The following is a 23,638-nucleotide window of genomic DNA, read 5'->3' on the forward strand; positions in this document are numbered from 1 at the left end:
TCTGTCTGTCTCTTCCTGACCTCCTCAGTCAGTTCCCAGGTGACAGCTAGGACTCCTTCCAGCCCTAGCCAATTCTTACCCCTCACACCTTCCCCACCCTTCCTTCTCCAGCTGGGGTCTTTGCTCTGCCTCCCTGCTGAGAGGTGGGGAAATACTCCTGCCTGTGGATCCTTGGTTGCTAGGTGTAAATATCCTGGTGACTGAGTTTGCCATTGCCATTGTCTTCTCAGATTCTCCACTGACATGGGGTCAGCCTCAGCCAGCCCTTTTTAATGGGCCATTCAGACAGGCAGATGATGTTGATACCTATGTCTCCCAGCCTGCCCTGAGAGCAAACAGTGCTTTCCCTCCACATTCGGTAGCTTTGAAAAACATAATTGAAACTGAGGGGGTCAGGACATAAAAATACTACAGAAAAGTCCACTTGATCACAGGCCCCTTCCAAAGAACAGTGCACCTCATGCGCCCCCTTCCCCCCCTCCCCATTCTCTGAGCTCCTCCAGCCAGGGAAACCCACCTGGAAAGGACATGAGACAACTCTGTGAGGTGCCTGGGGATTTTCTTGTTACTGACCCAGGAAGGGGCTGAGCCTGAAACTCACAGATGAGCAGAGTTTCAGAAGAGCTCAGCAGCCCTGAGCAGCCCCCATTGATCTCGGTGGAAGAGGGGAGGAGGCATTCTCCATTGTTCTCTGTGGGGGGGAGGCAGGGGAGAGGGAAACTCTCCTTTGTTCTCTTTAGTGGGGAGAGAAGAAAGGGGGACTCTCCCTTGTTCTCTGTGGGGGGAGGGGAAAGGGACTCTCCCTCATTCTTTGTGTGCGTGGGGAGGGGGAATCTCTATTGCTCTCTATAAGGGGAGCGGAGGGAAATTCTCCATTGTTTTGTGGGTGAGGGGAAGAGAGGGAGACTCTCCATTGTTCTTGGTGTGGGTGTGGGGGGGAAGGAAAGGGGGACTCTCCCTTGTTCTCTGTGGGAGGAGGGAGGTTCTCCATTGTTCTCTGTGTGAGGGGAAGGGACAGAGACTCTCCATTGTTCTCTGTGGGGAGGAGGCAGTATGATGGCATGTACCAGGCCCTTTGAGGCCCCCTGCTGGAAGCCTCAAACTCCTACCATACCTTGACCCAGAAAAGGAGCCATAAAGGTGGGTCCTCCAGGCCTGCCTATAGAGGCTTCAGCAAAACAGCCAATCAGAATGCAGCAGCCCAGTTAAAAGGCACTGCAGGGTGGGCATAAGCAGTTCAGTTGCTGGCTGGTACCAGTGGAGCTCCCTGCTGGAGCTCCCGTGAGAGCTTCAGCCCTGAGGAAAGGGTGATGCAGAAAGGGCTGTGTGGGAAGTGGCACAGGGAAGAGCAGCAGCAGCAGCAGCAACAGTTACAGGAAGCAGCACGTGGCTGATATTTATAGGGTCCCTGGGTTTGATCTGGAGTAGTGGGAGGGCCTGGGTTCTGGGCTCCCCCGGCAGAGTAGCCAGAGCCCCAAGAAGGGGATAAGAGCTGTTCAAAGGCCCAAGGGATGCATAGGATGCAGAGTCTCCAGCAAGAAGGCCCTTGGGGCACTGCTCTATACCAGGACAGGGACAGATTGAAACTATCCCATAAAGGGCTGAGAACTGAGCCCAGAGACAGGGCTCAAGAAATTACCCAAGGCACTGTGACATGCCCTGTTGGACCTTTTACCCCTCAAGTGGTTTGTTTGTTTGTGGGCTCAGGCATATAGACTACGCGTGGCTTAGCTGAAGGCTGAGCACCTAAAGACCCAACATGGGGCACTGCAAGCAGAGAGACGGCAGGTCCACAGGCACGCGCCGGAGGTGCTCACGAGCGGCCCCGGCACGGGGATTCTCTATTGTTCTGTGGCGGGGGAGGGGGCGGAGTGGGGTTCTCCATGACCGTGGGAGCTGCTGGGTGCTGAGCTCATTTGAAAATCTTGCCCATAAGAAGCAGAGTGTTTGTAGACCAGGTTGAGAAAGGTGCCTGCTCACAATACTGCTCTGCGCACACACACACATTCCCCTTCCCCCTCCAAACACAGACACACACACAGACACAGAGGTCCCTCACAATAAACTGTCCATCTCTCCTGGGACAGCCACAGCCACCCGGTTCCCAGTGGCTCCTGCCTCCACACAGGGGCAAGGCAGGCTGAGCAGTGGGTCGCCCGAGCCAGCACTGCCCTTGCTCGGGGCATGGAGCTGGCACTACATACCCGCAGCAGCCGTGCCACAAGAGCAACAGGCAGAAGGAGCCTCCCAGGCCCCGAGCAAAATCATGCCCCAGGGGATGGCTAGGACCTGAGTTCACTGCACAGCAGCTGCCTCTGAAAGGAATCTCAGTGCGAATGCAACACGCCATGCGTGGGGAGAGGGCCTGGAGCCATGCCAAACACAGCCCCTGAGGCTGCTCAGAAACCTGGTGCCTGCAGGCGACTGGAGAGGGAGCAGATGCAAGCATGAGTTGACCGAGGGGCATCCAGCTAGACAGCTGAGAATGATGAGGGCGGCTGCAGGGCACCTGGGGAAAAGTAGCCTGCTCCATTCTGTAGCACCCCCAGGCAGTGCCACCTGGAGAGGTGGTGGCAGGTTTAAATCGTGCTGAGCAAAGAGACAGGCTCATTGACAATCTCAATGCTGCCCCATGTGCAGTGCCATCTGAGCACTGGCAGAACCAGCTCCGTGGGTTACAGGTCCTGTGCTGACAGGACAGAGTCTCACTGACACCACAGGGCCCCTCTACCTGGGGCCCCACTTGGGGGTGGTTCCTGCCTCCTGTCTGCATTGTGGGGGGCCAGGACCACAGAAGTGGACTCTTTATTTCCCACAACAACTCCAAGACCCTGGGAAGCGCAGCACAGGGGAGCCCCAGCCCAGGGCATTGCCTTCGCCTGGCTGTTTTACTCAGCACAAGAGGGGGAAGAGCTAGAGAGAGACCCGGGGCACAGATAGAGACTCTGGACAAGGGCTAGGGGGCCAGGGTGGAAGAGTGGTGACAGCAGGAGAGATCTGGCCAGGGAGGCCCTAAGGGCAGGCCTGGGCGCATATCTCCCCAGTACTGATGCCATTTGACATTGGCCTCCTCTTCCACTCCTGCATCTCACAGACCAAGCCCCTGGCTACAGTACATGCTGTAAGCCCTGCTCACTGCACAGCACCCCCAAACTCCCAGGGCTCCATCACTAGCACCTGCCTTCAGCTCCCTCCGCAGGCTGGAGCCCAGCACCTCAGTTTCCCCTATATTCTTCCTGGCTGCCCTAAGTGGGGGACAGTGAGAGGACTAAGCCCTGGTCTATAATAGAAAATTAGGTCGACTTAACTATGGGCAAGTCTACACTACAAAATTAAATCTACCTAAGTTACGTCAATCGGTTTTACGTGTCCACACTATGCTCCTTGTGTCAGTGGTGCGCATCCTCACCAGAAGTGCTTGCACTGATGTAACTGCCAGCATGGGACATTGTGGGATGGCTTCTGAAAGGCAGCAACAGCCAAAGTAAATAACACAGTGTCTACACTGACACTGCGTCACCCTAACTACTTCAACAAACACTATGCCTCTTGCGGAGGTGCAGTTATTAAATCAGTGTAGTGTGCAATTACATCGATGGGAGCAACATTTTAGTGCAGACGCCTACAGAGTGAGGTTGACATAAGCTGCCTATGTGAAAAACCCACAACTCTGAGTGGCACAGTTAAGCCAACCTAACCGGCCATGTAGACAGCACTAGGTTGATGGAAGAATTCTTCAGTCAACCTAGCCACAGCCTCTGGGTTTGCTCTCCAAGCAGACTAAGACACATGGGGGAGGGTGGGGGAAGGGTGTTGTGGCATCACATAGCTGTCTGAGTATTATTAAATGCTCATTAAAAACGACTGGCTGAGGCCAACCCCCTATTAAAGGAGACTCCCAGAAGACAGTGGAGAATTCAGTCACCAGGATGTTGACATTTAGCAACCACACCCCAGAGGGAGAGGGATTTCTCCACCTCTGATCAGGGAAGCTGAGCAAAGAGCCCAGCTGGAGAACAAAGTACAGGGAGGTGGGGGAGAAGTGCTGGCTCCTGGAGGAAGCTGGGAGCTCTCTCACCTGGGAACTAAGGAGGTCAGAGAGAGGGATGGAGCCTGGACCTGGGCTCACTATAGCATGGCTGAGTTCTGGGCTGACCGGAACGGTCTATGCTTTAACTTTCCTGTCTCTGTGCTAACCTATGGGCTCTCAATGCGGTATTCCAGCTGTCTGATAAATCAAACTGTTTCGGAAACACTCTGTGAGTGTCCCTGTAAACACTGGCTGGGTGCATCAAACCCTGCAGAGTGGACAAGCCTCTCCCAGGAGTCTGGCTTAATTGGACTCGCTGAGCAGAGCTCACGGTGTGAGGCAGGAGTGCTCAGTCCCAGGAGACAGCAAGGCCGCGTGGCCAACCTGAAGGAAGAGGTTCCTGCAAGAGACTGTTCCAAAGCTGGGAGCGCAGCACGGATCCGTGACAACGGTACACCTCCAGCAGCAGTGCCAGCGCGAGGGGGAGGGGAGCAGTGAATGGTGCACACCGAGGAGCAGTACCAGACCACAGGGAACAGAAAGCAATAGACAGTACTCACCCAGCAGCAGTAGCAGGGCCAGGGTGCTGGGGATGAGGAGCAGTAGACGGTGCTCACCCAGCAACAGTAGCAGGGCCAGGGTGCTGGGGATGAGGAGCAGTAGACGGTGCTCACTCAGCAGCAGTAGCAGGGCCAGGGTGCTGCGGATGGCGAGCAGTGGACGGTGCTCACCCAGCAGCAGTACCAGGGCCAGGGTGCTGGGGATGGCGAGCAGTGGACGGTGCTCAGCCAGCAGCAGTACCAGGGCCAGGGTGCTGGGGATGGCGAGCAGTGGACGGTGCTCAGCCAGCAGCAGTCCCAGGGCCAGGGTGCTGGGGATGGCGAGCAGTAGACGGTGCTCAGCCAGCAGCAGTCCCAGGGCCAGGGTGCTGGGGATGGCGAGCAGTAGACGGTGCTCAGCCAGCAGCAGTCCCAGGGCCAGGGTGCTGGGGATGGCGAGCAGTAGACGGTACTCACCCAGCAGCAGTACCAGGGCCAAGGCACAGGTTTGGGGAGCTGTGGATGGTAAACACCCAGCAGCAATATCAGGACTCGTGCTGTGCCCCCTCCCTCTTCCTTCAGAGTCAGCCACGTGGCCTCGCCACCCCCTGAACCTCTGTGCTCCAGCACTCCTGCTCCACACCGTGAGCTCTGCTCCGCAAGTCCAACTGAGACAGACTCCTGTAGAGACTTATCCCCTCTGCAGGGATTAATGTTCCCTTGCCAGTATTTAGAGTGATCCTCATAGAGCACTGTTGGTTTTATTAGTCAGCCGCAAGAGAGCACTGGCAGTCCATAGATTAGAACTGAGACAGAAAGCTTAAAGCATGGACCGTTCTGGTCAGCCCAGAGCCCAGCCATGCTGTAGTGAATCCCATATTCAGTCTCTGTCTGACTTCCTTAGTCAGTTCCCAGGTGAGAGTCCCCGATTCCTTCCAGCAGTCAATCATAGAATCATAGAATATCAGGGTTGGAAGGGACCTCAGGAGGTCATCTAGTCCAACCCCCTGCTCAAAACAGGACCAATCCCCAACTAAATCATCCCAGCCAGGGCTTTGTCAAGCCTGACCTTAAAAACTTTAAGGAAAGAGATTCCACCACCTCCCTAGGTAACGCATTCCAGTGTTGCACCACCCTCCTAGTGAAAAAGTTTTTCCTAATATCCAACCTAAATCTCCCCCACTGCAACTTGAGACCATTACTCCTCGTTCTGTCATCTGCTACCACTGAGAACAGTCTAGAACCATCCTCTTTGGAACCCCCTTTCAGGTAGTTGAAAGCAGCTATCAAATCCCCCCTCATTCTTCTCTTCCGCAGACTAAACAATCCCAGTTCCCTCAGCCTCTCCTCAGAAGTCATGTGTTCCAGTCCCCTAATCATTTTTGTTGCCCTCTGCTGGACTCTTTCCAATTTTTCCACATCCTTCTTGTAGTGTGGGGCCCAAAACTGGACACAGTACTCCAGATGAGGCCTCACCAATGTCAAATAGAGGGGAATGACCACGTCCCTTGATCTGCTGGCAATGCCCCTATTTATACATCCCAAAATGCCATTGGCCTTCTTGGCAACAAGGGCACACTGTTGACTCAAATCCAGCTTCTCGTCACAGCTTCACTGTAACTCCTAGGTCCTTTTCTGCAGAACTGCTGCCTAGCCATTCGGTCCCTAATCTGTAGAGGTGCATGGGATCCTTCCATCCTAAGTGCAGGACTCTGCACTTGTCCTTGTTGAACCTCATCAGATTTCTTTTCGCCCAATCCTCTAATTTGTCTACGGCCCTCTGTATCCTATCCCTATCCTCCAGCGTATCTACCTCTCCTCCCAGTTTAGTGTCATCTGCAAACTTGCTGAGGGTGCAATCCACACCATCCTCCAGATCATTAATGAAGATATTGAACAAAAACGGCCCCAGGACCAACCCTTGGGGCACTCCTCTTGATACCGGCTGCCAACTAGACATGGAGCCATTGATCACTACCCGTTGAGCCCGACAATCTAGCCAGCTTTCTATCCACCTTATAGTCCATTCATCCAGACCATACTTCTTTAACTTACTGCCACGAATACTGTGGGAGACCTTGTCAAAATCTTTGCTAAAGTTAAGGAACAACACGTCCACTGCTTTCCCCTCATCCACAGAGCCAGTTATCTCGTCATAGAAGGCAGTTAGATTAGTCAGGCATGACTTGCCCTTGGTGAATTCATGCTGACTGTTCCTGATCACTTTCCTCTCCTCTAAGTGCTTCAGAATTGATTCCTGGAGGACCTGCTCCATGGTTTTCCCAGGGACTGAGGTGAGGCAGACTGGCCTGTAGTTCCCAGGATCCTCCTCCTTCCCTTTTTTAAAGATGGGCACTACATTAGCCTTTTTCCACTCGTCTGGGACCTCCCCCGATCGCCATGAGTTTTCAAAGATAATGGCCAATGGCTCTGCAATCACATCCACCAACTCCTTTAGCACTCTCGGATGCAGCACATCTGGCCCCATGAACTTGTGCTCCTCCAGCTTTTCTAAATAGTCCTGAACCACTTCTTTCTACACAGAGGGCTGCTCACCTCCTCCCCATGCTGTGCTGCCCAGTGCAGCATTCTGGGAGCTGACCTTGTTCGTGAAGACAGAGGCAAAAAAAGCATTGAGTACCTAAGCTTTTTCCACATCCTCTGTCACTAGGTTGCCTCCCCCATTCAGTAAGGGGCCCACACTTTCCTTGACTTTCTTCTTGTTGCTAACGTACCTGAAGAAACCCTTATCCCCCACCTTTCCCGTCCTTTGTTGTCAAGCTGGGCTCTCTGCTCAGCTTCCCTGCTGAGAGGTGGGGAAATCCCTCTCCCTGTATGTCCTTAGTTACTAGGTGTCCATGTCCTCATGACTGGCTTTGCCACTGTCTTCTCAGATTCTCTTTTAATTTGAGGCTGGCCTCAGCCAGTCCTTTTTAATGGCCCATCCCAGCTCAGACAGCTAGGCAACATTCAAACTGATGTTTCTTAGCCTGAGAACACTGCCGCACCAGCATCAACTTTCTGGATACCACAATTAGCTTCAGCAATGGAACCCTACAGAAAACCAGAGAAGAAACCCACAGATCCAGTAACCACCTCAAACACACCAAGAAATCTGTTATTTACAGCTAGGGTGACCACACAAGAAGTGTGAAAAATTGGGACGGGGGTGGAGGGTAGTAGGCATTTATATAAGACAAAACCCCAAATATCAGATCTGTCCCTATAAAATCGGGACATCTGGTCACCCTATCTACAGCCAGGCCCTTGGATACTGAGGAATATGCTTGAAGGAGGAAGCCTAGGACACACCCCTTAACACATGTAAAACTGCCTTCACCAAACAAGGACACTCCACCAGAGAAGTAGATCACAGCCTGGAATGGGCCACCAAAAAGCCGCAAGAGAACCTGCTTCAATATAGGGAACAAAATCTTCAGAGCGCACTCATCCCTAGTCGTCACCTATCACCACACGCTGGAGCCCAGACGGGGTTATCATTAAACAGTTACAACCCATACTCAATGGCAAAGTTCCCTCTACGCTTTTTACATCCATGCGCGGAATGAATTTTGTCATGTGCACCAATACGGATGTGATATGTGGTGGGGGCTGAAGGGTTCGGAGTATGGGAGGGGGCTGGGGATGAGGGGTTGGGGATGAGGCTAAGGGCTAGAGCAGAGGGTTGGGGTGTGGGGGGGTGAGGGCTCTGGCTGGGGATGCGGGCTCTGGGGTGGGGCCAGGGATGAGGGGTGTGGGGTACAGGAGGGCGCACAGGGCTGGGGTGCAGGGGGGTGAGAGGACTCCCCCGCACCCCTCTCTCGCCGCAGCAGCCTGGGACTGGGGGAGAGTGCCGTGCAGCTTAGAGGGAACTTAGCTCAATGGGGATGTTACATGTCATGGCTCCTCTCCTACCTTCTTCCCCACAGAAACTGCACAGTCTCTAGTTCTTGTTCCTTCACCGGACCCTTTTATTTTATGTTCCCTCCAACATTTCTACAGCAACCCCTGTGCAACAGTCTATTTACAGCACCAACAGCCCTTTTAGCCCTCTCCCCAGGACCTGTGGGAAATGAAGGTCTCCCTCCTGAGACCTCGGTGTAACTGGTTTCGACTAGCCTTGGTCCCCTCTCTTCTTCCCCTCCCCCATGGGACTTCCTTCCTGCCTCCTTGTCAGCTCAGCCGGATGGTCTAATTACCTCCCTCAGTTTTCTCAAGGGGAACTAATGAACATCAGCATGATCAAAGGACAGGCTCACCTGTCTGCATGCACCCTGCACTCTGTCACGCACCTCTACCCTTGCCTACTGCTGACGTTCCTTCTGCCTCTGGCCTGCCCTTCCCTAGAGGAGGTGACAGGTACCTCTTTCCTGTGCTCACCCCCAGGGTGATTATCCCCCCTCCACCCACCGAAGTCACATTTTGTGGGTGGGGGGACACCCCCATGATTCTGTTTTGGCCCACTGATCTTCACACCAAGGGCAACTCGAGGGTTTCACTCCTCCCTATCGCAATATTTGCTTTGCAGTGGGGTCTGTCCTGTCCCCTCTCCATGTTGTTCCTCTGTGCACTCTTGCTCTCCTAGTGCTACCCACTTATCTCGGGGCTCCTCTTCTCGAGGCCCTGGTAGCGAACCTTCCGAGGACAGCCCATCCCACTCTGGTATGTCCTGCCTTCCCTTTGCTCCTAATGCCTGCTTTGCTAATTCCTCCTCTTTTCCGCTTGGGAACGTTTATTTCCTTTTGTCACCTTCGACTTGCATCACATTGTCTAGGGTTCTCCTGCTCCTCTACTTCAAGCCCCTTTCTCTATCTCTGACCAGTTCCTTTCTGCCATGGACCCCAACTAAGCTGCTTTCCACTTAAAGGGGAAGGGGCTCCAATCCATCCCTACCACCACCGGTTGTGGCAACCTATCCACAACCCCAACCCATTTCCAACTCTCTCCGGACCTTCAGGGGAATCTCTGCCATTGGGCAGAGCTTTCTCTCCCCATGAATGCACTCCAAACTCAACCTTTCTCTGGGAAGGATCCAGTGTAGCTTTACCACATCTTTCCTAGCCAGCAAACATCCTGATGCAGTGTCCACTAGGCCTTTCTCCCATCCACTCCCAACCTTCATCGAGACGGTTGGCATTTTCCTCTGTAGCAGGTCCCAGTCCAACTACAACGTTGTGCCAGTCCACAGTCCATGGATGGGCAGTCTCTTTTTATAGGCCATGTCTATAAAAATCTGCTTCCTCAAACTCTTCCATGAGTTTGACTGCTGCCTCCAGGATTGTGGGTTGGTACCTCCTCACCGAGACACGGGTGTTCTCTGGGAGGCCTTGTAGAAATTGCTCCAGGATTACGGAGTCCATGATTTTGCCCATAGTCTGCTTGCCTGGCTTCAACCACAGGGTAGTCCAATCAGTTAGTTAACCTTTGGGCACATGTCCTGGCCTGTACATCTCTAGCCTATCTAACAGCCCGAAACACCTGCCAATATTTCTCTGTAGACAATCCCACTCGGAGGAGCATGGCTGCCTTAACGACATCAAAGTCCTTTGTCTGTTTGTCACCCAAGGCCATGCAGGCCACTTGAGCTCCCCCGCCAAATAGGTTGTTGGCGGGGAGGGGGGGGGCACATTCCTCTGTCCCAGCCAGCTCCCATTGCTACCCTCTCAAATGTCATTTACACAGGCCAACCCCCAGGCTCCGGTTACCGTTCCCCGTACCGGAACTCACCAGTGTCTGAAGCAACTGCTGCTGCACTCGTGCTTGCTCCCTGATAAATTTCTGCAATCTCCTCTGTTGCTTTGCTTGCCAGCCCAGCAGGGATTGTCTCTCCAGCTGGTGTGCCTGTTGGAAAGATTGCATGCTCTGTTGCAGCTTCTTCTGCTGGTCCACCAACCACTGCAGAGTCTGCTCCATCGTACGGGTGCCAAATATTTGCAGCAGCCTCCCCCGTGTCTCTCAATCGCCACAACTGGGAAAGTCAAGACCCTGGACAAGCCCCCACGTGTCACAGGGTATGGCTCCCCTCCCACCTTCTTCCCCACAGAAACTGCAGGGACTCCAGTGGTTGTGCCTTCACCAAACCCTTTTATTTTAAGTTCCCTCCACCATTTCTACAGCAATCCCTGTGCAACGGTCTATTCACAGCACCAGCAGCACCTCTGGTCCTGAAAGGAACAGAGGTCTCCCTTCCCTGTGGTCTCAGTGTAACTGGGCTCAACTAGCTCTAGTCTGGTCTGGTCCCGTCCCATCCTGTCTCCCTCCCCGCCCCCCCATGGGACTTCCTTCTTGGCTTCCCATCCCAGCCAGCCAGCCACTCTGATTCTCTAACTACCTCCCTCAGCTTTCTCAAGGGGAACTAAATCACATCGGGTGATCAGAGTGCAGGCTCAACTGTGTGCACCCTGCACTCTGTCACAGGGGACCGCAGCCTGGAAGAAATCTTTCCTAAATCCCCTCTTCTGGCCTTCAAACAACCCATCAGCCTCACCAACTCATCATCAGAAGCAAGCTTCCCACAAACCAGGAACCAAGAGTGGCACCAGACCCAGCCAGAACAACAGATACAAAATCTGCAGACGTATCACCACTGCTACAATGATCAATAGCTCCCACAAAATACCTTTCAAGATCCATGGAATCATAGACTATCAGGGTTGGAAGGGACCTCAGGAGGTCATCTAGTCCAACTCCCTGCTCAAAGCAGGACGGATCCCCAATTTTTGCCCCAATCCCTCAAGGATTGAACTCACAACCCTGGGTTTAGCAGGCCAATGCTCAAACCACTGAGCTACCCCTCCCCCCTGTCTAAAAAAATTAAAAAATATAGAATATCAGGGTTGGAAGGGACCTCAGGAGGTCATCTAGTCCAGTGGTCCCCAACCTTTCTTGTGGGAATAGCATATTGCTATTCCCAGAAGATTGTGGCGGGTGCCAGACAACCCGCTGTCAAAATGCCACCACAAAGAAGCACCACCGGGAAGAAGTGCTGCCGCCGAAATGCCGCCGAGAAACGGAGACGCTTCTCGGCAGCAAGGTGTCCTGCGGGTGCACAAAAACGCCCCGGCAAGCACCATGGCGCCCGTGGGCACCATGTTGGGGACCCCTGATCTAGTCCAACCACTGAGCTATCCCTCCCCCTGATCCTGCAAGAGCTATCCCAGTGTACTAAATGCTCCAATAACAACTCTGAGGGTGAAATGAGACAGACAATCACTGTGTTCTCAAATGAACTCACACTGAAAAACGCTAAAAGACAGGTTTCAGAGTAACAGCCGTGTTAGTCTGTATTCGCAAAAAGAAAAGGAGTACTTGTGGCACCTTAGAGACTAACCAATTTATTTGAGCATGAGCTTTCGTGAGCTACAGCTCACTTCATCAGATGCATACCGTGGAAACTGCAGCAGACTTTATATATACACAGAGAATATGAAACAATACCTCCTCCCACCCCACTGTCCTGCTGGTAATAGCTTATCTAAAGTAATCGTCAGGTTAGGCCATTTCCAGCACAAATCCAGGTTTTCTCACCCTCCACCCCCCCACACAAATTCACTCTCCTGCTGGTGATAGCCCATCCAAAGTGACAACTCTTTACACACTGTGCATGATAATGAAGTTAGGCCATTTCCTGCACAAATCCAGGTTCTCTCACTCCCTCACCCCCCTCAAGAAACTTCCTGAAAAAGCACAAGATCAAATCCGCACAGACACACCCCTGGAACCCCGACCTGGGATATTCTATCTACTACCCAAGATCCATAAACCTGGAACTCCTGGGCGCCCCATCATTTCAGGCATTGGCACCCTGACAGCAGGATTGTCTGGCTATGTAGACTCCCTCCTCAGGCCCTACGCTACCAGCACTCCCAGCTACCTTCGAGACACCACTGACTTGCTGAGGAAACTTCAATCCATCGGTGATCTTCCTGATAACACCATCCTGGCCACTATGGATGTAGAAGCCCTCTACACCAACATTCCACACAAAGATGGACTACAAGCCGTCAGGAACACTATCCCCGATAATGTCACGGCTAACCTGGTGGCTGAACTTTGTGACTTTGTCCTTACCCATAACTATTTCACATTTGGGGACAATGTATACCTTCAGATCAGCGGCACTGCTATGGGTACCCGCATGGCCCCACAGTATGCCAACATTTTTATGGCTGATTTAGAACAACGCTTCCTCAGCTCTCGTCCCCTAAAGCCCCTACTCTACTTGCGCTATATTGATGACATCTTCATCATCTGGACCCATGGAAAAGAAGCCCTTGAGGAATTCCACCATGATTTCAACAATTTCCATCCCACCATCAACCTCAGCCTGGTCCAGTCCACACAAGAGATCCACTTCCTGGACACTACAGTGCTAATAAACAATGGTCACATAAACACCACCCTATACCGGAAACCTACTGACCGCTATTCCTACCTGCATGCCTCCAGCTTTCACCCTGACCACACCACACGATCCATCGTCTACAGCCAAGCTCTGCGATACAACCGCATTTGCTCCAACCCCTCAGACAGAGACAAACACCTACAAGATCTCTGTCAAGCTTTCTTACAACTACAATACCCACCTGCGGAAGTAAAGAAACAGATTGATAGAGCCAGAAGAGTTCCCAGAAGTTACCTACTACAGGACAGGCCTAACAAAGGAAATAACAGAACGCCACTAGCCGTCACCTTCAGCCCCCAACTAAAACCCCTCCAACGCATTATTAAGGATCTACAACCTATCCTAAAGGATGACCCAGCACTCTCACAAATCTTGGGAGACAGGCCAGTCCTTGCCTACAGACAGCCCCGCAACCTGAAGCAAATACTCATCAACAACCACATACCACACAACAGAACCACTAACCCAGGAACTTATCCTTGCAACAAAGCCCGTTGCCAATTGTGCCCACATATCTATTCAGGGGACACCATCACAGGGCCTAATAACATCAGCCACACTATCAGAGGCTCGTTCACCTGCACATCCACCAATGTGATTTATGCCATCATGTGCCAGCAATGCCCCTCTGCCATGTACATTGGTCAAACTGGACAGTCTCTACGTAAAAGAATAAATGGACACAAATCAGATGTCAAGAATTATAACATTCATAAACCAGTCGGAGAACACTTCAATCTCTCTGGTCACGCAATCACAGACATGAAGGTCGCTATCTTAAAACAAAAAAACTTCAAATCCAGATTCCAGCGAGAAACTGCTGAATTAGAATTCATTTGCAAATTGGATACTATTAATTTAGGCTTAAATAGAGACTGGGAGTGGCTAAGTCATTATGCAAGGTAGCCTATTTCCTCTTGTTTTTTCCTACCCCCCCCCCAGATGTTCTGGTTTAACTTGGATTTAAACTTGGAGAGTGGTCAGTTTGGACGAGCTATTACCAGCAGGAGAGTGAGTCTGTGTGTGTATGGGGGTGGGTTTTTGGAGGGGGGTGAGGGAGTGAGAGAACCTGGATTTGTGCAGGAAATGGCCTAACTTCATTATCATGCACAGTGTGTAAAGAGTTGTCACTTTGGATGGGCTATCACCAGCAGGAGAGTGAATTTGTGTGGGGGGGTGGAGGGTGAGAAAACCTGGATTTGTGCTGGAAATGGCCTAACCTGACGATTACTTTAGATAAGCTATTACCAGCAGGACAGTGGGGTGGGAGGAGGTATTGTTTCATATTCTCTGTGTATATATAAAGTCTGCTGCAGTTTCCACGGTATGCATCTGATGAAGTGAGCTGTAGCTCACGAAAGCTCATGCTCAAATAAATTGGTTAGTCTCTAAGGTGCCACAAGTACTCCTTTTCTTTTTGCTAAAAGACAAAAACACCTGTGGGCAAATGCTTCAAAAAGTGATCACTCTAACCTGGTCTCTCAGTTCTCATCCTCAGAGGACACCTGCACAACACCTTCAAAAGATGAGCCTAGGAGCTTAAATTCGTAAGTTTGCTACACACTAAAAATCATGGACTTAATAAAGACACTGGCTTTATGGCTTATTACAACAATCTGTAACCCCCAAATACCCCTTTTTGTCCTATGACTGCAGTGATATTAATGAGCCACTCTACCTTGAATGGTCGCTTAGAATATGTGTTAACTCCTTATGCTAAATAATCAGTTCCAATTTGTACTTAGCTGTGCCACTCTGAGAACTTTCCCCAGACCTGAAAAAGAGCTCTGTGTTAGCTCAAAAGCTTGTCTCTCTCACCAACTGAAGTTGGTCCAATAAAAGATGTCCTTTTTCCCTGCACTCGGTAACTATGTGAAAGACAGGGAAAATTGATGCACACATAGGGGTTATAAAAATATTACAGAAAATTCCAGCTTTATCATGCATAGCCAAGGCACTGGGGACAGGGAGCAGTAGACAGACAGTACACATCCAGCAGCAGTATCTGGGGCAGGGAGCAGTGGACAGTACACATCCAGCAGCTGTACCAGGTGAAGGGGCAAGGAATCATAGAATATCAGGGTTAGAAGAGACCTCAGGAGGTCATGTAGTCCAACCCCCTGCTCAAAGCAGGGCCAAGCCCCAATTTTTGCCTCAGATCCCTAAATGGCTCCCTCAAGGATTGAACTTACAACCCTGGGTTTAGCAGGCCAATGCTCAAACCACTGAGCTGTCCCTCCCCCCAAGGAGCTGCTGATGGTTTCTTCCCCCTCTCAATGGCCCAGAGACATGGGAATCACCAGACTGGATGAGACCCCACCCATCCAACCCTGGCTCCCAATGCGAGATGGCTGCTTTGGAGGAATGTGCATGTCATAGGTGCTGACTCTGTGGGTGTTCTGAGGCGGGAGCACCCACGGAAAAAAATGGTGGGTGCTTAGCACCCACTGGCAGCCCCCCATCAATGTCTCTCCCTCCCCCAGCACTTCTTGCCTGCCAGCGGGCTCCGCCAATCAGCACCTCCCCCTCCCTCCCTGCACCTACCACGGATCAGCTGCCGGAAAGGGGGTGGAGCGAAGGCGCAGCGCGCTCAGGGAAGGGGGCAGAACTGAGCAGGGAAAAGGCAGGGCAGGAAGAGGCGGGGTAGAGCAGGGGAGAAGGAGTAGAGCGGGGGCGGGGTCTGGGCAGAGATGAGGGGGAGCACCCCCCCAGCAGACTAGAAACTCAGCACCTATGGTGCAAGTTCCACACAGTGGGCAGCGCTTGGCTTGCATGCCCCAGGTGGTATGGTCATGGCAGACCCACAGAGTAGTTAACTACATACATTAAATACTCCTGCTGGAAAGTTGCAATGTAACACCACTTTAGTACTTACAACTCAAAATAACCCACAAGAACTCCAAAACAGAAAGAGAGAAAGCAGGCTGCTCCCTAAGTGAGACACAACTCCCCCTCCCTCACTAATATAGGCTGCCCAGCTGCAGACTGTCTGCTACTAGGCCGCAATTGCATGCTTCCCTACAGAGCCCCCATGCAGGACCAGGAACCCCTGAAATTTGAAGTGACTGCCTACAATTTTAACAGTCCTCAATATACCATCTCAGGGAAGCCTCCTGGTCACTAACAGAGGCTGGCTTCTGCCCTGATGAGGAAGGTTTCATATCCTCTCTGCCTTGCCCTCTGCCCCCTCTCATGGCTCCTCCTTATTGTTTGGGCTCCCTCCTTGTGAGGCCTGCCAGAGCCCTTGCACACACCCCTTGCTGGCAGAAGATACTAGGGTGACCAGGTGTCCGGTTTTTGACCTGCCTTAGCCCGCACAGTGTGCTGCTGACTGGGAACCGCCCCCACTGCGCCGCTAACCAGGATCCACCTGAGGTAAGCCCATTCTCCAACTCTGAGCCCCAATCCCCTGTCCCAGCCCTGACCACCCCCCACACAAACCCAGAGCACCCTCCTGCATCCCAAACCCCTCATCCCTGGCCCATCCCAGAGCTAGCACCCCCAGCCAAACACCCTCACCCCCGCCTGCACCCCAACCCTCTGCCCCAGCCCTGAGCCCCCACAAACCTGGAGCACCCTTCTGCATCCCAAACCCCTCATTCCCAGCCCAACGCCCTCACCCCCTCCTGCACCCCAACTCCCTGCCTCAACCCATAGCCCCCTTCCGCACTCCGAATCCCTTGGCCCCACCCCCCAGTCTGGAGCCCCTTCCTGCAAGCCAAACCTCTCATCCCCGGCCCCAGTCCAGAGCCAGCAACCCAGCCCAGAGCCCTCAACCCAACTCCCTGCCCCAGCCTGGAGCCCCCTCCCACACCCTGAATCCCTCATTTCTGGTCCCACCCAGGAGCCCACATGCCCCGTTAGAGCCCTCACCCCCTCCCACACCCCAATCCCCTGCCCCAGCCCAGCAAAAGTGAGTGAGGGTGGGGGAGAGCGAGCCAGTGAGGGAGGGGAAATGTAGTGAGCAGGGGCGGGGCCTCGGGGCAGGGGTGTTTGTTTTTTTGCGACTAGAAAGTTGGCAACCCTAGAAGATACCTCTGACTGGGAGGGATTGGGTCCAGCCTACCCTGCCTGTGCTTCCTCTCTGAGCTGATGGACTTTGCTGTCCAGCTGCTGGTATGAATCCCCAGAGGGTGCTGCTAGGGACAGTGAGTTACACACAAAGTGAAAGGGGCTGAGCTAACTGGGAGGAGCTGTATGATGCCCTTCGCCTTATCCACGAAGGCCAGCCACCCTTCGCTCACTTTGACCCAAAGGAAACCCTCACATCTCTGGAAAGCAAGCCCCTTCTCTGACATCCCCTTGCACTGAAGACTAACAGCCTCCCACTGCTGTGTCCAGAGGTCCCCACCTTGTGCCCCCTGATGCCAGCCAACACCCTGCACACCCATTTTTCAAAGCAGTTTTCTGAAGATAACCCCCACTCAGCAGGAACTGGTCATCAGCCACAGTCCCCAACCCTGTGGGGGAGGGGGAGGAGGTGACTAATAGCCATCTTTCTAATGTTTAACTGCCAACCACCATATAGACTTTTACAGATCAGTTGATGTCCAGCCCATCCAGGCCTCATTTTAAATCCCTTCTTATCCATTTACCCTCGCCATGATATACAAATGTTAAGCTTCAGACCCAATCCCATAACTCTCCAAATCCTTTTATTTAGTATTAACTATTCTAGCTCTGTGTATTCTCATTCTCAAAAGAAAGGTGCAATCCTTCTTTCAGTTTTCCTATGTTCTTGGCCTCAGTAAGTTCCTGTGGCAGCGAGTTCCAGAGTCTAATTATCTGGTGAGGAAAAACGTATTTTCTCTTATCAGTTCTGAGTTTGCTACCTTTCAATGTCAGTGAACATCCCTCACTCTTCTGTTATGAGGCAGGGAAACCAGAATCCCCCAATCTCCCTTCTCTAGACCAGTCACTATTTTATAAATTTTTCCCATGTCCCCTCTCTAAAGTAACAATCCCCATCTATTCAGTGTCTCCTCATAGCAGAGGTTTCCCAGATTCCTACTCACTCTTGTCACACTTCTCTGACCCTGTCAAATCCCTTGCTGGGATGGGGTGACCATCGCAGTATCCAGGTGAGGCTGCACCACTGATTTATAGAATGGCGATAAAGTATTCCCTGTATCATTCTCCATCTGATCCCTTATGCAGTCTACATGTCCTTTGCCTTTTTGGACTTTAGAAAGAGGGTCTCACTTGGCCTGTCAGTAATGATGCCCAGGTCTTTTCCATGAATTGTTACAGTTAATTTAGATCCCAGGGAGGTGTATGAGCAATTCATACATTTCCCTCCAATGTCCATTACTCTGCATTTATCAATATTTAACTTCCCCTGCCACCAGGTGGCCCATTCACCTGGCTTGGTTAGGTCCTTGTGAAGTTCCTCACACTCTTCTCTGGACAGTGAATGGGCAGCACAATGGCAGATGGGAGCAATAAAGGAATCGGGTAACCAGCTTACTGCATCAATGGCAGTTATTTTGGGAAAGTCACAGAGAACAGAGCAAATATCGTGGACAACTGGAGGGAAGCAAATGCATTGCAGTACTGGTCTTCACAGAAGGAAACAAGAATCTACCCTGGAAATTGACACCTGAAAGTCTCACTCTTCCATCACCCCATATAAAACAATGGACGGAACACTGACAAGCATCACTAAACATCTGGAGGGGAATGGAACCATAAGCAGTAAGTTGCTTTGGGGAATAAATTCTGACACTCACAACTGATTGTTTTTGTTGACATGCATTTTACAAAGGGAAAGGATGAAGACAAAGCAGAAGACATCAGCTCTGGATTTTAGCAAAGAATTTGACATGGTGTCTCCTAAACCCTGTGCTTATAATTAATTCAAATTAGCTGGTGAAGGAAAACTGCAGCCAAGACAGAAAACTGGCTGCAGAGCCATAAACAAAGAGCAGTGCTAACCTCTCCAGTATTGTTGGGCACTGCCACGACCATTGCTAGACCTGGTCTCTTCCTAGGGTTGCCAATTTGGTTTGGATGTATTCCTGGAGGTTTCATCATGTGACGTGATCTTTAATTAAAGATTCATCTTTAATTCCTGGAGACTCCAAGTCAAGTGCTGGATTGCACTCTCAGCAAATTTGCGGACGATACTAAACTGGGAGGAGTGGTAGATACGCTGGAGGGGAGGGATAGGATACAGAAGGACCTAGACAAATTGGAGGATTGGGCCAAAAGAAATCTGATGAGGTTCAATAAGGATAAGTGCAGGGTCCTGCACTTAGGACGGAAGAATCCAATGCACCGCTACAGACTAGGGACCGAATGGCTAGGCAGCAGTTCTGCGGAAAAGGACCTAGGGGTGACAGTGGACGAGAAGCTGGATATGAGTCAGCAGTGTGCCCTTGTTGCCAAGAAGGCCAATGGCATTTTGGGATGTATACGTAGGGGCATAGCGAGCAGATCGAGGGACGTGATCGTCCCCCTCTATTCGACATTGGTGAGGCCTCATCTGGAGTACTGTGTCCAGTTTTGGGCCCCACACTACAAGAAGGATGTGGATAAATTGGAGAGAGTCCAGCGAAGGGCAACAAAAATGATTAGGGGTCTAGAACACATGACTTCTGAGGAGAGGCTGAGGGAGCTGGGATTGTTTAGCCTGCAGAAGAGAAGAATGAGGGGGGATTTGATAGCTGCTTTCAACTACCTGAAAGGGGGTTCCAAAGAGGATGGCTCTAGACTGTTCTCAATGGTAGCAGATGACAGAACGAGGAGTAATGGCCTCAAGTTGCAGTGGGGGAGGTTTAGATTGGATATTAGGAAAAACTTTTTCACTAAGAGGGTGGTGAAACACTGGAATGCGTTGCCTAGGGAGGTGGTGGAATCTCCTTCCTTGGAAGTTTTTAAGGTCAGGCTTGACAAAGCCCTGGCTGGGATGATTTAACTGGGAATTGGTCCTGCTTCGAGCAGGGGGTTGGACTAGATGACCTTCAGGGGTCCCTTCCAACCCTGATATTCTATGATTCTATGATTCTATGAATCCTGGAGGGTTGGCAACCCTATCTCTTCCTGGATCTTCATCAATGCTCTGGGTGGATAATATGCAACGCAGATGATACTAAACTGGGAGGAACCGCCAGCACCTGGAGGACAGAGACATAATCCTAGAGAGCTGCAGAAGCTGGACATGTGGGAAGGACAAACTGGGATTCTGCTTGGGAAACAGCAGATCTGACGTCTGGGAAATATCCCAGACCCAGATAGTCAGTGGGAGGAAGACAACTGGGCAGCAGGAAAGAGTAAAAGAGCCTGAGTAGGGAGGGTGAATAGCAGCTCCCAGCATCACAGGGCTGTAAAGAGGGTAGTGTAAGTTTGCCCCCAGAGCAGGAAGGGGATGGGCCTTCTCTAGAGTGCTCCAGAATATTGTTTCCATCCTGGACGCCTCATTGCAAAGATATTGACCAGCCAGATAGAGTTCAGAGAAGAGTAGCAAAGATGCTAGAAGGATTCCTTTATGAGAAAATACTAAAGGAGCTAAACCTGATTATTTGGTGAAATGGTAATTAAGGATGTATTTGTGCATGCACACTAGTATATATGTGTGTGCTAGTCTGTATGTGTGCTAGTGTGTTTGGGCATGTATGCTACAGTGTGCATGAGTGCGCATGTGTGTGAGATTACAGCTGACAGGCCCATAGTGCACAATAGCGGGCATGATTTAGGTGGGATAAGTATGAGCAATGGGATGAAATGAACAGAAGGACCAAAGAGCTGCATCTCCAGGAAAGCTCTGTGGCAGACAGATGGATTAGGGCTGGGGAATGGTCTCCCAGGGAAGAGGGGAGTGAGCAAAGCCTGGAAACGTCCTGCATGGAAGGCTGCTGCCCTGGTCCCTGAGCTAATCTCTGGCTCTGATTCACTGGGGCTCTATAACTTGCAGATGGGAGGGTAGAGAGTCCAAGCCCAGAAGGAAATATCCCTCATCCATCAGAATCATGCCCCCAGGGAATACCGGAGCTTTATGTTCTGTTCTCCGTGCAGAGGAGAGAGAAGGAAGCTGTCGCTGGAGGATGGAGTCTGATTGCTGGTTGGTATGCCCATAGCTCGAGGCACTCTAGGGACAAGGGGTTGGCATGCAGGATGGAGGGGCAGGCAGGCACTTAACTCCTTTGCAGCAGGGAGCAGCAATTCAGAAAGGTGCAATCCTTCTTTCAGTTTTCCTGAGAGAATGACTGCGTGCTCAAACCCTAAGGGATAAAATCCTTGATCACATGGCTAGTGCAAACGAGAAGTGTGGAACCAGAAATCAGTGAACCAGAATTAGTTTGTCAGAAATTAAGCCTAAATGGTGAACAAAATAACGAGGAGCTGGGCTACTTCAAAAGTAAGGTCTGAGTCTTCTTCTGCAGCCACATTAGGGCAGCAGTAGCCATGAGTTAAAAAGCAGAAAGTCACATCCTCACATTCCATCTAAATTACATTAAACTAATGAAATATCAGGCTGTTAAAGAGGTGCTCCTGTATTAATAGCACCCACCATCACCAGATAAAGAAAGAGATCTTAAGATGGTTAAAGAAAACTTTGTTTGACAGCATCCTGCCTGGCAAGGAATCACTTATCAACAGTTGTAATTGTGAAATCTGTACTTTATTGTTTTTGCCTTTATGGTCCCTACTTCTCTACTGTTTATCTGTATGATCTCTGTCTTGTTCGTTGATCGTTTCTGTCTGTTGCATAACTAATTTTGCAAGATTTAAATCAATTAACGTGGTGGGGTATGATTGGGTAAAGAATTATTTTGCAATATGTTAGGACTGGTCAAAGAAATTATTTTGTAGCACTTTAGTTTAAAAAGATTGGTGAAGGTACAGCTAAGTAGGACTCAAGTTTAACTATATAAACTGGGGTCCAAAAGGGAGTTCTTTGGAACCTAACTCCAAGACACAGGCCAAGATCGGAGCTGCCAGAGCTCAACACCCTGCAGAAGCTGGAGGAGCTGCGGACAACCTGATCCTGACTGGCCAGCAGGAAAAGTTTGTCTGCCTTATTGGGAGTGATGAGCATTGTATGCTTAGCGTGTGTATTCTGTTTTGGTAACTGTTAATAAATAGAGGCTAAGAATATTACTATATTACTGTGCAAGGTTCTTTCACTGGTAAGAGGCCCCACAAACCTGCAGAAGATTACACCCTGAGTCCTAGGAACTGTTTACAACCTGAGCTCTAGGAAATGGATCTGGGTGGCCCCGAGCTGGGTAACGGTGGGGGTGCCTAGATTAACCAGGTTATGCCTTGAGCCCATGGAAGGGTAAAGGTGGGGTGCCCTAGAATGTGCAGGTAACACCACTCATCACTCCCTTTTGGGGTCCTCAAAAGAAAACTCTTCGGGGGAAAGTTGGCTACTCCGACACAACCGACTGAAATACAAGGCTGGAGCACGCTTCACCATCATGGCTGCCACCTCCACTATCTCCTGGGACCCCAAACCATCATCAACCTAATCCTGAGAGGTGTCCTGACCAGACCAGGCAGGAGAGAGGGACCCAGATAATATCAGCACCTCTACCAGCTCTGGCTAAATCCCAAACTCCACCTGGGATATGAGATTTTGTCTCCCCTTTTCTTCCCTCCTCCCCCACCCCCATGTGTCCTTCTCCTACTCTACCTTATTTCTTCCCTTTCCTAGCTCTCTCCTTTTACCTTCTGGCTAATGAGAGTGGCTTAGCTTCCCAAGACTGTATATTTTGCAACAATGCTGTAAGTCTTTGACCAGAAAAGCAGTTCAAAGCAATGACCTGAGAAACCTGATGCTGGTACAAGTTTGCCAGGTCTTGGAGCAGCTGGTGAGACCTGTGCTGGGCCTGCGTTTCTGCAGCAGTGAGATTGCAAGTGAGAGACAGCACCAGAGACAGAAGCTGCATTTTCTCTTTGTTGATCTTTTCTCTCCCCTCTTGTGTCTATTTGTCTTGTTCTAAGAAATCAGATTGGACTTTAACAACAGCAACAATAAGAGCTCCAGCCCAGCTCAGCCAACTTCCACTCTTTTCCCCAAAAGAACAGTTATTACCATCTTTAGTGCCATCTAAGAGACTGTCAGACAAGAGGCTTTTCCTTACAGAGACTTCCCCCACTGAACAGAAAGAGAACAAGGGATACTGATACAATGAAAGCCTGACTTCATACTTTACAATGCTGCTTTCACTGTTTTGCCTTCTTTTCTGTATTTTTAATAAAAGGTAAAAAGGATGTTTAATGGTTTGCTTGCCCTAGGACTGTTTCACACTGTTTAATGTTTAATGCAGACCTACTCAGGGAGAACAGGAGGTTTAAATGCCAGCTCCTAAGCGACCAGAAGAGCTAGCAAAGAGCATAAGATACAGATAAGAAGGCAAAACAGTGAAAGCCTTTGCACTGTAAAGTATGGACCCAGTTATTACTGTCTTTAGCACCATCTAAGAGACTGTCAGGCAAGGGGCTTTTCCTTTCAGAGAATTCCCCCAGCTGAAGAGAAAGGGAACAAGGGATGCTGATACAATGAAAGCCTGACTTCATTGACTTTCAACACCCATTTGTCTGTTATCGCACTCCAAGCATGGGAAAAGAGTGCTAAACGACCCCCGAAGGGGACAGGGTGGGTCATGAAGTGGTAAGTATAGTGTTTGGCAGCTCTCAGGGTCACCTCAGAAATACCTC

At 50.9% G+C, this 23,638-nt stretch overlaps 1 protein-coding gene across 1 annotated transcript in view; it reads right to left on the reverse strand.

The window, feature by feature from the left end:
- CADM3 (cell adhesion molecule 3) overlaps positions 1–23,638 on the reverse strand; it is a 132,435-nt gene that overhangs the window by 64,112 nt on the left and 44,685 nt on the right. Inside the window, exon 2 of the mRNA XM_077841224.1 lies at positions 10,297–10,410. Coding sequence (XP_077697350.1) covers positions 10,297–10,410 — 114 coding nt within the window. The remainder of the gene's footprint in view (positions 1–10,296; positions 10,411–23,638) is intronic.

Source organism: Eretmochelys imbricata, chromosome 24, assembly GCF_965152235.1.
Source record: "Eretmochelys imbricata isolate rEreImb1 chromosome 24, rEreImb1.hap1, whole genome shotgun sequence".
Lineage (NCBI taxonomy): Eukaryota > Metazoa > Chordata > Testudines > Cheloniidae > Eretmochelys > Eretmochelys imbricata.